At 29.6% G+C, this 15,501-nt stretch overlaps 1 protein-coding gene across 2 annotated transcripts in view; it reads left to right on the plus strand.

Annotated features, from left to right (window-relative positions):
- Positions 1-15,501, plus strand: part of mei-41 (ATR serine/threonine kinase meiotic 41) — a 152,724-nt gene that overhangs the window by 22,521 nt on the left and 114,702 nt on the right. For both annotated transcript variants that reach the window (XM_075362915.1, XM_075362925.1), the window contains exons 5-7: positions 327-457; positions 6,278-6,448; positions 12,535-12,769. In XM_075362915.1, coding sequence (XP_075219030.1) covers positions 327-457; positions 6,278-6,448; positions 12,535-12,769 — 537 coding nt within the window. The remainder of the gene's footprint in view (positions 1-326; positions 458-6,277; positions 6,449-12,534; positions 12,770-15,501) is intronic.

Raw genomic sequence — 15,501 nt, forward strand, 5'->3', positions numbered from 1 at the left:
ATAATAACTATTGTTGGTCATAATCTTATTACTATCTGAATAAAAAAATAATTAAATTTAGTATTTGAATATCTCTTAATTAGTCATTAAAAGAAGCTGAACTTTTTATTGAGGCTATGCAATCTCAAAATAAAAAGTTAAATAATCAGAAAAATATTTGCTAATTTGATGTTTAAACACCTTGAAATTTACTGTATAAAATGTAGTTATTATTTAATTGCAAGAATGTTTTTAGCTGTGCTACAATATTTTTGCAGTGAATTGAATATAATACAGTAATTGCTTTGTCTTTTGTTTGTTATAATTACGTATGGTTTTGCTTACAGAGTTGTTAAATGCAATTAATGGTTTCTATATTAATAAAAGTAAAAGTGAATACAATATTGATTGTTTTATGTATAATTTTATTGTTACATCAAGGGGAAAATGTTGGATACTGTTGGAAAAAATTCTTGTTGTAAGTATGGCTGTCTAGTAATATTTTATTTCTGTTGTGCAGTAAATCCTTTAGTTCTATATAATTCACTCCTTAACACTTAAATTGCTATATAAATATGTAATATTGGTATATATAAATTAAGCCTCAGTTCTGAATTTTCTTTTGCATTTTCTAACTCAGACAATTTTGTATTATATTCATACATCATCTTTCATGAAAAAAGTATTTTGTGGCTGGAAATGGTGTACAAGTGTCTGCTGTAATCAACACAAAAAAAGTAATAAATGGAGTATACTGTAGTGTTCAAGTACCACTCTGGAGTAACTGCCAGTTCTCTCTGCCTATGTGTGAGTGCACGCATGCATGTTTGTGTTCTGCTTTTGAGTTTCAATACTATTGTCAAAGCAGGTACAATGCAGTAAGTATTATCCTGTGTTCTGCTGTTGTGGTATAAACATTAATTACAAAGTAAGCTTCTCTTTTATGCTTTTACGGCACAGTAACATAAGTGTTTGCAAGTATTTGCTGGCATCAGGGTTTGATTGTTCTAGTACACTGTGAGACTCATTTGTGTTTACATTAGTAATGTTGATGTGAGTTAAAATTTTTGTTTTCTTAGTATAATAGAATTTCTCTAAAGGTGATTTCTTTTCAACATTACTCAGTTTTGGTAGATATATTTTAATTTAATTTTTAAATTAGAATACCGCTAAAAAAAAACCTAGGTTGAAAATATACAATATCAGTAAAAAATGTTTTCATACTTAGAAAAATATTTCCTATCCATGCAGTATTAGAGAAACACCTATGTTTATCTTCTATACATAAAGAAATGTTCACATTATTTCATTTTGTTGGCTTTTAATGTTTTACTTTTTTTATTTTCAGTAAAAAAAATATCCTTTATCAGTGTACTTAAAAAATAATTAAAAATAATCCAGATATAAAAATATGACTTGGACACCACATGACTTCCTTGTACGCCTATTTAAATTACATATATTCTTTATATATTTATATTTTTTATTACATATATTTTTTTCTATTTTTTTCTTATTGAATTATTTATTGTAAAATGTTTTTACAATCACAGGTTAATAATTATTAGTATTTCAATATATTTAAATTAAAAAAAAAAAAAGAAATGAAGTCCGACTCTTGCTGATGTGCCTTCCCCTTATAAGATCCAAATATTTCATTAATAAAATTTTATTGGGCTATAATCCTGGAACCAATGAAAGTCAATATCACTTATGATATATCATTGAAAAGCTCTCAATGAGAGCTTATTGCTGCAGTTAAGAAAAAGTGTTCTTTTTTTGGACACTTTTGGTCCAGTCAATTGCAATCAAAAGGGGAGGTGCACAACTAGATGTTACAACAGTTTTAACTCTTAAATTGCAACATTCTGTGGCTAATCTTTTTTGAGTTATGTGAGATACATACGTACAGGCATAATGCCGCAACTAGTCAAACAGTCAATCAATTTGAAGGGATCCAAGGGTGGTTGCTTAACCAATTCAAAAAAATTTGAAGCCTATCCACTTGTTTCCTACATGACTCAGGACCTTAAAACTATTTAAAAAAAAAATTTTTTTTAAGCAGTTTACCTGTGGTGATTATTGTTACGGTGCGCACACCTATTTTTGTGATTATAAGGGTTTATGGAAAAAGTCATAACTAAAAAACTATTGTTCCTGGAAGGATGAAACAGAAAGGAATTTATTCATATTTTCTCAACTAAAAGATTGATCCAGTGGTTTATTTATCTACATATTTTCTTTCTATGAGAAAATTACCAATAAAGTTGAACATGAAAAACTGTGAAATTTCACTTATGGTATTTTTTTTCAAGAGGCAGGGATGGCATACACAATTTGCGTTATTTTTTTTATATTTAGGTATATGTTAATAGTTTTACCATAAATAATATTAATGGTGTTATACTTACCCCTAAATTTTTGAAAACTAATTTAAAAAAAAAAAATTCAATTTTGTCTTCAAATAACTCTGATGGGGCTGGTGATAAAATCTCAAATTTGCACAACTTTCAGTGTTTTTGTAAATGTTTATGGCAAATAAAAAAGTTTTGTGTATTGCACTAACAAAAATCATGAAAAACCTGTTAAAAGCGATACCATTTTGACTCACTAAATAAATGCTCCAAGGGGGTTTCTTGTCTTCTTGGCACTTTAATATTTTTATACTTATTACTATAGTTGAAATAGACTTGGTTGAACCATTCAACTGCAGTGTTCATGTTACAACAGGCGGTTGAAGTCATTTCCAGTTGTCAGAAAAATTCATATTGCAAGATACTCATTTATGCTTGTTGCATCATTTAGCTTTGCAGTTACAGACTGGTCAGTTTGAGATTAGTCAGTGACCTGTTCACATCTTTACCGAGTGTCTCAAATTTCATCCTGTGTTTGGAAGTGCTTACTAAATAAATAAGTTTTACTTAATAATATTATATTTTGCAAATTTTAAAATCAGTTAAATTTTTACATTATTTTCAAGAAATTTCACTTAAAATAATGGAAGAACAATGTTCCATAGGAATTTATGTGAATGAAGAGTCATAAAACTGTATGATAAAGTGCCAAAAGGAGTCATTAAAATTTGTGAATTTAATGATGAAAACCAACAACTTATTTTTTACGTGTTAATTCAGATGTCACTGTTTGTAATTATCATGAAAAAAGATTTTGTAAAAATTCAGTCACCTGTATGGAGAATTCTATTTTGATCATTGAGAACTCATAAAAAAACAGTTAAGAAAAACTTAAGACAAATTAATATTAGAGCAAGCTTTTAAAGAACACATTTTTCCAAATTTAAATTTAGTTCTTGGAAAGTCTCTTTGTGTTAACTGTTTCAAAAGTAATTTTTTTCTCAGCAGATCAAAGAACTATATAAATGCGAAGACCAAGAGCAATACATTGTCCCACACAATATTGAACTGTCATTGCTACAAAAACAGGCTGTTTAATTGAAGAATAATTAAAATTTTGTTACAATTTATTTTTTCTTCGATAGTGTTTACGAAAATAAACCAATATAAAAATAAAAAAGAATTCTTGAAAAAAGATGTAGTCTACTCATAGAAATCTCAGTTGGGGTAAGTTTTACAAGCATTTTGGATCAAAATTGCATTACATTACTGGTATTGGTTATCAATTAATTATGACCTGTCATTAATGATTTAAAAAACTATTTTAAAAATATTGAAAACATCAATTTCAACAACATAGGGGCTAAATATAAAAAATGTAAAGTGCAAAGACGACAAGAAACCCCCTTGGAGCACTTATTTAGCAAATAAGAAAATGGAATCACTTTTAACAGGGTTTTTTCATGATTTTTGAGAGGTTATAACTTTTTTATTAGTACAATACACAAGAAACTTTTTTATTTGCCATAAACATCTACAAAAACACTGCAAATTATACATATTTTAAATTTATATCACCAGCCCCATCAGAGTTATTTGAAGCCAGAGATTTGAATTTAAAAAAAAAATTAGTTTTCAAAAATTCATAAAAATTTAGGGATAAGTATATCACCATTAATAGTATTTATGTTAAAACTACTAACATATATCTACGTATAAAAAATAATTCAAACTGTGTATGCCATTCCTGCCTCTTGAAAAAAATTACCAAAAGTGAAATTTTATTGTTTTTCATGTTCAACTTTATTGGTAATTTTCTCATAGAAAGAAGAAGAGAGGTAGGTAAATAAATCACTGGATTAATTACATTGAGAAAATATGAACAAATTGCTTTTTATTTCATCCTTCTAGGACCAATAGTTTTTTAGTTATGATTTTTTCCATAAACCCTTAACAATCACAAAAATAGGTATGTGTGTCATAACAAAAATGGCCGCCACATGTAAACTGCTTAAATAAAAATTAAAAAAAAAAAATAGTTTTAAGGTCCTGAAACATCTAGGAAACAAGTGGGTAATTAAAAATTTTGTTTGAATTGGTCAAGCGACCAGCTGATGTTTTTTGGGACACTTCAGATGAATTGACTCCAAAATGGATTCAGGGATGGTCAAAATGGATATTTCTTTTGAAATCAGAAAACTGAAATTTTTCACAATTACTTTGTACTTTGTACAAGGAAGTAAAAAATAATACAGGACATTTGAAATATTACTGGAGAAAACTTAAAAAATTTTTTTCTTCAAATTCTGTGAAATGTCATATGCAGTATGCGATGACCATTGTAATCAGAAAATCTTAGAGAATAAACCATTAGATTATAAATAACATTTTTTTCAGTTGTGGTTGAAGGAAAAAGGAAGTACTCCTACTACTTGAATTGCTACTGATTCTGATTTGAATACAGATCGACCTTCAATTTTTTTCTTCTTTTATTGGTGAACAATTAATAACTTGATGTTCTAAATCCTAATTTTATTTTTATCTTTATAACTGATTTTTAAAAATTATTTTGTTATTATTCTTATTAGTATTACTACAATCAAAGTGCAATTGTGAACTTTGTGCAATCTGCAATTATGGCAAATAATTAATTGTTTTTTTCTGTTTTATCTTTATTGTCAGTACAGTATGCTCACATTTGTTAATTATCTTTTTTTAAATAGCAATTAAATTTTCTTCATTTATTTTCTAAAATATTGTTTAATAGAAAATAAATAAAGTAGTGTTTTCACAAAAGTATTGCACCTAAACATGAGCATAAGTTTACTAGTAAAGTAAATGTTTACATATACAACAGTTATTGGAATGATAATTTCTAAACCAGAAATAAAACTTGTATTTATTTGGTAAAAGAAAAGTCATAAGTTTGAAACATTTATCAGGAAAAATGAATTAATTCTTAAATAAAGAGATTGCTGTAGTGTATTTGATAGTGGCACATAACAAACCACTAAATGTAATGTGTGACTTAAACTTACTACGTCACCGCCATTTTTTAAAAGTAGTATTTCTGATTATTTCAGACAAAGAATTATCTCCAGTATTATAGTATAAATAAAACTATAAAAAAAATTCAGTGATTTGAGGTATCAGTTTTCAGCTGATATGCTGGCAATGAAAGTTTTAAGGAGTTAACCTCCCTTTTAAGATAGCTGACTAGATATTTAAAAGATTGGTTTAAGACAAATACATATTAACTGTGAAGGATTATCTTATGTATTCTTGAGCAGCATGACAAAATGTGATAAATTAACAACATTGTTCCTGGTAATTCCATTACCAACTTTATTTTGAATAGTTCATTTTTGTAGTATTGTATTAATTTTGTGTGGAATGAATTTTTATATTTTGTTTTATTTGCATTATTATTTTTAAATTATTTTTATCTATTAGCAAATTGAGTTGTATCAAACTGTAAATGAGACTTTTTTGTTGTCTTACTGTAAAGCATAGCCAGTACTTGGTTATATTTTGTTTAATATTAAAAAATCCATGATCTATGGTCACTGCTTATTTTAGTGTGCTTTACCTTAATTCACTATAAATTAAGGTAATTCATACTGAAAAAGTTCTTAGTGATAAGACCTTCACTGTAGCAAGACCTTAATTCTGTATGATTTAATGTGATTAATATGCATACAACACATTATTTGCATTTTTTGTAGTCTTCTAGTTTTGTTACACTTGTTCATTGCTGTTTAGCCACAGTCAGTAGAATTGACAAGATTTGATAGTTTTTAATATAAGTTCATATAAATGTGTGAAAAATCACTAATATTAATTTTTTCAGTGTTTTATTTATCCTGTGCATATTTTTTCAGTGCAAGTTGCACTGCATTATTTGCATATTTGTAATATTTAAAAATTGTTTTATTTTTTTGCAGCTAATTAAAAGTCAGTGTTGCATTTTATCAGAATGTTCACTGGATCTCATATCTACTATATGGTCAATTGTTCTTAAAGTACTATCTAATATTAATTCAATAACAATTACTACAGCTGTGCAGTTAGCTGCTACACTAATTAAAAATGGTGAATTGCCTAGTATATGTGATGTAAGTTTTGTTTAAAAAAAAAAATAAATTAAATAAAATTTTTAATTACTTTATTAAGAACATGCAACATGCACTTATACATAGTAGACACATGAATGTACATATCCTGTGTGCATATGCTTACATAACATATGTATGCATTTTAGTAGTCAAACATCTAAATGCTTGACCATTAAAGTTCTTAACCTTTGGTTTTTTATTATTGCCTTTAGCACAGGGTAGAACTTTTAGAATTTTTAGGTAGAATTTTTGCTTGACTTAGAAGTAAGCATTATTTAGTTATCAAAATTTTAATATCTTAGAAATAATTTTAGTATAAGTCTAGTTCAAGTAAAAGTTCATGTCTATTCTAAATTAAAATCTTTTCACAGTGAAAACCTTATGGTAAGTACATTTACATCTCATATTATTTTACAGCATGTCCGAGAAGTTCCCTTACTCGTAGAAAATATATGTCATGGACTTAGTATATATTTTGAACATTCGTATATACTTTCAAATATACTTTTCCTTCCTTTCAAATATACGTTTTTACCTTCGTATATACTTTTTTGAACATTCGTTCATACTTTCAAATTATTTTTCTAGTGGATCTGTTTGTGCAGTATTGTTCTGAATGCATAAGCTATGTGTCTCCATGTCCTTGACGTGTTATGAAGCATTTCTTTATGGTTCAAAAGGCTTCCTCCACACTGTTAAATAGTTCTTCATTTATTGTGTGTCCCCATTGTGATAGTTAGACATAAGGTTATTCCCTACAATGAGTTATTGGGTGTGGTAAAGTAACTACAAGTGTAAGGGCTTTGTAGTGGCCATTGCAATGGTGCTGATGATAGATGTAAACCACGGCCAATACAGCGATCTGGAAATTGTTCATTTAGGAATTAGCACACTCAAAACATAAAGTGACCTGAAGTCCAATCTTACTACAACAAGACACTTTCTATGATAACCTTCTTTTGAAGTTGACATATTAACATCTTTCCAACATTTACAAATAATAATCACTATTTATGAACTTTTAAAAAAAATGTATGGTCCAAATAATTGTCATGATATCAACCTAGCTGTATCATGATATGTAGGATATGTAGCAGATTCCTTTCCATCTTATGTACAAAATGAAAATTCTTCTTTTGATGATGAGGTAGGTTCTTGTTAAAACATTTTCAAAATTGCATTCATTATTTGTAGCATTCTTTGCTCTATGTGTCATTATTTATGCACCCAAGCACATATCACCAACCTCTCCTAAAGACTAACTGTGTTTCCATACGTTAAGCAGGGATACTGTCATGATAAAGAAATTATTTGTTAGGAACTGTTTTCTAAAACATTTTTTTTTTTGCTTGATGTTATCACCCCGTAAGGTTAAATCTTGTGTGTGGTATATGCCATGCTGACCGGGATTCAAACCTGGGACCTCCATATGAAAGACTGAGATGCTACCACACCACCATGGAGATCAGCAGTTCTTGTTTACATTTCTGTTATTTCTCCTCTGTCATGTATTGTAAAATATCAGTACATTCTTTTTTGTCAGCATGTCTGATAAATTAATATTTGTTTGACTATTACAAGTTAGTTTAATAAATTAAGGAATATGTGAAATACAGAAGAATTGTAGGTGATTGATCTAAATTCTTTTGCTAACCGAAGAATATAAAAAAGACAGTTTGCAAATTTTATTTCAGTGGAAGTACGTCACTGAATTTTTCACTTTTTAAATTTGGAGGAAACTTAACACAATTGATGTTTTATGAAATTTTGTTATTCACATGTGATGTAGTGTCACATGTTGCTAGCTCAATAACTTGCTTCCATTTTACTGTGATATTCAATTTTGTGCCTATGAATGTCAACATAGTGCTACACCATTTCAAAAAGATTTAAATATTATACATTGTTCCTTAATTATTAGATCCATTGCAGAATTGGTTGAAGTCATTCTTTTAGCTTCCTGCATGTGCTCTGAATTAGCTGTAATTTCTTGAAGAGAAACATTTTTTGTTGTAGTATATATTTATTGGGGTTAATGCAAAGTTGTTGATAATTTTTTTTCTTTTTGTTATCGTGGTAAAACTTACTGGGGGTAGTGCGTCTACCAGGAAGAGAGGTTTTGAGCTCTCCTTTGAGTGGAATTTTTTTATTCATGTTATGGTAAACCATCCAATTTTTCACTACCTACTCATTTCCCTTATCTTTGATGTTTTCTTCCATACTTTCGGCTTTGTGAGTGCTAAGTCTAATTATACTAGTTCCTGCCAAGACTTGTAGACTGAGTTCATACTTGCTGTTATTTGCTAGTAGGGGATTGACTTGTCCTGTGTATTATTTCGTGTTTGGGTGTGCCCAATAAGCCTTATAATTAAAAGAACATGTGGGTTAGAGTCAAGCCTATTAATTTCTCTTCATGTTTGTAAATAAATTATATAAAGAAATAAACTGAACTTAACAAGAATTTTGTCATTTACTTGCAATAATTTAATCATACGTGTATTCAGAAGAAAAAAACAAACTTTGCAATTAGAGTACCACTTTCCCATTGCAGTATTTTCTTTGTGATTGGGTTAGTTAGCAATTTCTAAAAGGTTTTTTCTTTCATTAAGCCTAGTTTTTGTTAAGTCATGAGCTGGAATGGTTATCTTTCACTGTATTGCAGAAATTATTTGGAATTTTCAATTTGTCTGAGGTTTCCCAAACTATAAAATTAATAAAAAAAGAATACAGGGAAGAAAGTATGATTTTTGATATTATTAATTGAATAGATTATATTTTTGATTGTCCTGGATATGAGCTTGAGCTGTTAACATATCCTTCATGAAATGTTTGTATCACTCGCTTCACAGTTCTAATAATTATTTTCACTAATCCTGCTGAATTGATGAATATGATGTTGCTGAATACGATGTGAAAACAATATAAAGTCACATGATTTGGGTGGAAAATTCATGAAGGTCATTTAAAGCTGTTCGGATCTCCGGGTGGGGACTACTAAGGAAGGGGTCACCAGAAAAGTAAAAAATAACATTCTACGAGTCGGAGCGTGGAATGTTAGAAGCTTAAAAAAGGTTGGTAGGCTAGAGAATTTAAAAAGGGAAATGGATAGAGTAAACGTGGATATAGTAGGAATTAGTGAGGTTCGGTGGGAAGAGGAAGGCGACTTTTGGTCGGGTGACTTTAGAGTAATTAACTCAGCGTCAAATAATGGGCAGGCAGGAGTAGGTTTCGTGATGAACAAGAAAATAGGGAGGAGAGTGGAGTATTTCAAGACGCATAGCGATAGAGTCATTGTAATAAGGATAAATTCAAAACCTAAACCGACAACGATTGTTAACGTCTATATGCCTACAAGCGCCCATGATGATGATGAGATAGAATGTGTATACGAAGAGATTGATGAAGCAATTAAACACGTAAAAGGAGATGAAAATTTAATAATAGTTGGAGATTGGAATGCAAGCATTGGAAAAGGCAAGGAAGGAAATATAGTGGGTGAATACGGGCTGGGCAAAAGGAATGAAAGAGGGGACCGACTTATAGAGTTTTGCACGAAGTATAATTTAGTAATTGCCAACACCCAATTTAAAAATCATAATAGAAGAATATACACTTGGAAAAAGCCAGGCGATACTGCAAGGTATCAGATAGATTATGTCATGGTTAAGCAAAGATTTAGAAATCAACTCGTGGACTGCAAAACTTACCCTGGAGCAGACATTGATAGCGACCATAATTTGGTGATAATGAAATGTAGATTGGGGTTTAAAAACCTGAAGAAAAGGTGTCAGATGAATCGGTGGAATTTAGAGAAGCTTGAGGAAGAGGAGGTAAAGAAGATTTTTGAGGAGGACATCGCAAGAGGTCTGAGTAAAAAAGATAAGGTAGAAAATGTAGAAGAAGAATGGGAGAATGTTAAAAAGGAAATTCTTAAATCAGCAGAAGCAAACTTAGGCGGAATAAAGAGAACTGGTAGAAAACCTTGGGTTTCAGACGATATATTGCAGCTGATGGATGAACGTAGAAAATATAAGAATGCTAGTGATGAAGAAAGTAAAAGGAACTATCGGCAATTAAGAAATGCTATAAACAGGAAGTGCAAACTGGCGAAAGAAGAGTGGATTAAAGAAAAGTGTTCAGAAGTGGAAAGAGAAATGAACATTGGTAAAATAGACGGAGCATACAGGAAAGTTAAGGAAAATTTTGGGGTACATAAATTAAAATCTAATAATGTGTTAAACAAAGATGGTACACCTATATATAATACGAAAGGTAAAGTCGATAGATGGGTGGAATATATTGAAGAGTTATACGGAGGAAATGAATTAGAAAATGGTTTTATAGAGGAAGAAGAGGAAGTTGAGGAGGATGAAATGGGAGAAACAGTACTGAGATCTGAATTTAAGAGAGCATTAAAAGATTTAAATGGCAGAAAGGCTCCTGGAATAGACGGAATACCTGTAGAATTACTGCGTAGTGCAGGGGAGGAGGCGATTGATAGATTATACAAACTGGTGTGTAATATTTATGAAAAAGGGGAATTTCCGTCAGACTTCAAAAAAAGTGTTATAGTAATGATACCAAAGAAATCAGGGGCAGATAAATGTGAAGAATACAGAACAATTAGTTTAACTAGTCATGCATCAAAAATCTTAACTAGAATTCTATACAGAAGAATTGAGAGGAGAGTGGAGGAAGTGTTAGGAGAAGACCAATTTGGTTTCAGGAAAAGTATAGGGACAAGGGAAGCAATTTTAGGCCTCAGATTAATAGTAGAAGGAAGATTAAAGAAAAACAAACCAACATACTTGGCGTTTATAGACCTAGAAAAGGCATTCGATAACGTAGACTGGAATAAAATGTTCAGCATTTTAAAAAAATTAGGGTTCAAATACAGAGATAGAAGAACAATTGCTAACATGTACAGGAACCAAACAGCAACAGTAGCAATTGAAGAACATAAGAAAGAAGCCATAATAAGAAAGGGAGTCCGACAAGGATGTTCCCTATCTCCGTTACTTTTTAATGTTTACATGGAACTAGCAGTTAATGATGTTAAAGAACAATTTAGATTCGGAGTAACAGTACAAGGTGAAAAGATAAAGATGCTACGATTTGCTGATGATATAGTAATTCTAGCCGAGAATAAAAAGGATTTAGAAGAAACAATGAACGGCATAGATGAAGTCCTACGCAAGAACTATCGCATGAAAATAAACAAGAACAAAACAAAAGTAATGAAATGTAGTAGAAATAACAAAGATGGACCACTGAATGTGAAAATAGGAGGAGAAAAGATTATGGAAGTAGAAGAATTTTGTTATTTGGGAAGTAGAATTACTAAAGATGGACGAAGCAGGAGCGATATAAAATGCCGAATAGCACAAGCTAAACGAGCCTTCAGTAAGAAATATAAGTTGTTTACATCAAAAATTAATTTAAATGTCAGGAAAAGATTTTTGAAAGTGTATGTTTGGAGTGTCGCTTTATATGGAAGTGAAACTTGGACAATCGGAGTATCTGAGAAGAAAAGGTTAGAAGCTTTTGAAATGTGGTGCTATAGGAGAATGTTAAAAATCAGATGGGTGGATAAAGTGACAAATGAGGAGGTATTGCGGCAAATAGATGAAGAAAGAAGCATTTGGAAAAATGTACTTAAAAGAAGAGACAGACTTATAGGCCACATACTAAGGCATCCTGGAATAGTCGCTTTAATTTTGGAAGGACAGGTAGAAGGGAAAAATTGTGTAGGCAGGCCACGTTTGGAATATGTAAAACAAATTGTTAGGGATGTAGGATGTAGAGGGTATACTGAAATGAAACGACTAGCACTAGATAGGGAATCTTGGAGAGCTGCATCAAACCAGTCAAATGACTGAAGACAAAAAAAAAAAAAAAAAAAAAAAAATTTAAAGCTGAACAAGTGTTGCTGTTTTTGAAATTCAATTATTTTTAGAATGAACTTTATATAAGGTACTAAAAGATTAGGATTAAAGTGTACATTGATAATACTTTAAAATGATTTATTTATTTGTGATTGGTTTTTTAATTATTCTTTTACTAAAAAAAATGTTTATTGTTTTCAGGTAGCAGTCCTGTGTGAAAAAATTAGTTTACTTTTTCAGTTTGTAACAAATGCTTTTTATAAAAATAAAAAGGTTTCACAAGCTAATAGTTTAATCAGTCACTTGTTAATTGCATTCAGTGATTTGTTTAATGCATTTTCTTCATTAAGTTATCACAGTTTAAAAAAAATAGCCAATTTTTTATTAAAGATGTTGTCATCATTGTTAAAACAAAAAAGTCCATTCATAACATCAGGTAATAATGTTATAACAGAATAATTACTAATCTTACTTTTGTTCATTTTAAATATTATTTAATGTGCTTGTTAAAGGTTAAGTAGTTAATAAGGTACTTGAAAGGTCACTCACTAACCAGAACCAAAGGTTGTAGACCCTTTTAGCTTGTTGAAGTTCTTCACATTAGTGTCTCATAAGGACACATTTAACTTCACTAATTTCCAGAAGACTTAAATTGAAGGTGGATGGACTGGAAAGCCACTAATGATGAAGAAATTGTTATTATGCTACAATTTTTCTCTTAATTAAAAATTAAATTTCTGTTTAGTTGTCAGGAACTATACTCAACTTTTATTTAGAAACTGTGGCAGATCATAGTGAGAATTGAAAAAAGTGAGAAAATATTCTCCTACTCCTGCCAGATTTCTCTTTCTGTGTTCAAAGTTTTCACATTTTAAAAATTTTACTTCATCATAATCCTTGAAATTAAAAAATATATATTTTTAACTGATGCGTTTCTCGTTCATTTAACGCACAGTTCATCTCTCTACAGTGTGTTGTTTTGAAGCTATTTAAACTATTTAAAACCCCACTATTATTTTACAGACCCACTGCATATTGAGTCCCTCTAATATATAAGCTACCTCACCAAGATTTATGACTAGGCTAAACCATCTCTCAGAACCATCTCTTAAAACAAATTAGATGCCAATACACTTAGGTAAAAAAGCAGTTAAAATTTATTAACTCTTAATATGCATGGCAAGAAATTGCCTGTTGGCTGGATATTCTTTGTGTGACTGGTGAGGGCACATGTGGAAGTGACATATCACTTGCAAAAAATCACATTATATCATAATATAATGTGATTTTTTGTTATAACTTGATAAGATAGGCTTTAATTTAATTTTTGTTTCATGTCAATATGTGTAATACTTTGGGAGATATAGTCAAATAAAAATAGGACATTTCAAATGGGTCACTCTGTATAATAAAACTTAGAAAATGCCATATAAAGTAAAATTTTTTTCAGAATCTTACTGAACACCTCCGCATAAGAATATGCTATGAACTGAACAAATAAGCTACAAATTGTTTTCATTTTTTTAGCTGTCAGGGATAATATCAGCATGATGTCCAAATTTGCTTATTATTAAACATGTTTAAGCATATAAGAAGACAGTTAAATTTTTCTTATAATTTTTTTACATCAGCAAAATTAATAAAGCTTGTAGAGAAAGTTTTAGTCTACAGACTTTTTTAAAAATCACATGATAGGTAATGATTCACATTATTATAAAAGGTATTGTGAATAGAGTAATAAAATAAACTACTTGAACAGTAAATTATAAATTAAATTTAATGGATTGCTAACCTTGTAGCATTTTTCCAGGATGTGATGTAATCTTTTTACCTTCTAGTATGAAGTAAAGGAAGTATTGTGATTGTGAAAAAATGTCAGTTTTCAATAGAAAAATCCATTTTGACCATTCTTGAATCCGTTTTGACTAGTTCAGCATGACATCTGTATGTATGTATATATCTTGCACAACTCAAAAATGATTAGCCGTAGAATGTTGAAATTTTGGATTTAGGACTGTTGTAACATCTAGTTGTGCAATCGACTAGATGCAATCAACTAGACCAAAAGTGTCCAAAAAAGCCCAAAATCCAAAAAACATGGATTTTGGAATTTTTCTTAACTGTAGTATCAGCCCTCATTGAGAGCTCTACAGCGATGTATGATAAGTGGTACTTATTTTCATTGGTTCCAGAGTTATAGCCAATAAATTTTAATTAATGAAATATTTGAATCTTAGAGGAAGGCACATCGATTTGAGTCAAACTTCATCTCCTTTTTTTAACTTTTTCTTTTTTTAATTTAAATATATTTATTTATTAATAATTATTAACCTCATTGTAAAAAGTTTTACAGTAAATAATTCATTAACAAAAAAAAAAAAATATGAAAAAAATATCAGAAGTTATTAATGAAATAAAATTTTATGTACTTTTCATTTAAAAAAATGTGTATATGTAATTTAATATGTGTACAAGGAAGTCATGTGGTGTCCACATCAGATTTTTTATATATTTTTCTTTTAACTATTTCATATTTTAGAAATAAAACCTTTGTTGTAGAATTATGTTCAAGAAATTATGCCTATTACTAAAATGAAATAGGACAGCACCTTACAATGCTTCATCTTTGTTTAAACAAACATGATCAAACAGTGATTATTAACTATATGTAGATGGTATTCCAGGAAAAGACACGAACATGACAAACAGAAACAGGAGCACACCACTGCTACTGACCAACAGCTTTCTAGGTTAACTACCATATTTGGAAACAGAAAAAAGGAATTTGAGATTTATAAAAGCTTGTAGGTTGGATATGCTGAGCATATGTAGAAAAAATTAAGGAAAGCTATCTTCAATGCACACATTAGTGATTGTGGATTACACATCAAAGCAGTTGACCATGCAAGAAAATATAAGTACAATATTATATAATAGTCTCATGTGACCTGTTTATTGACTTTTCTTGTGTAGATATTTTTAGCTGTATTGGTGTAGATGTTTAAGCTGAGTAGATGTTTTTAGATGTATTAATTGTATTTATAGTTATTTTAAATCGGTATCAAGGATGCAATTACAAATAACAGAGATGTAAATTAAATATTAAAAATTTATTAAAAATAAATATTTAAATATTTATTTAAATATTTATTAAAAATTTTACTATTT

The sequence above is a fragment of the Lycorma delicatula genome, chromosome 1 (genome assembly GCF_047948215.1).
Source record: "Lycorma delicatula isolate Av1 chromosome 1, ASM4794821v1, whole genome shotgun sequence".
Classification (NCBI taxonomy): Eukaryota; Metazoa; Arthropoda; class Insecta; order Hemiptera; family Fulgoridae; genus Lycorma; species Lycorma delicatula.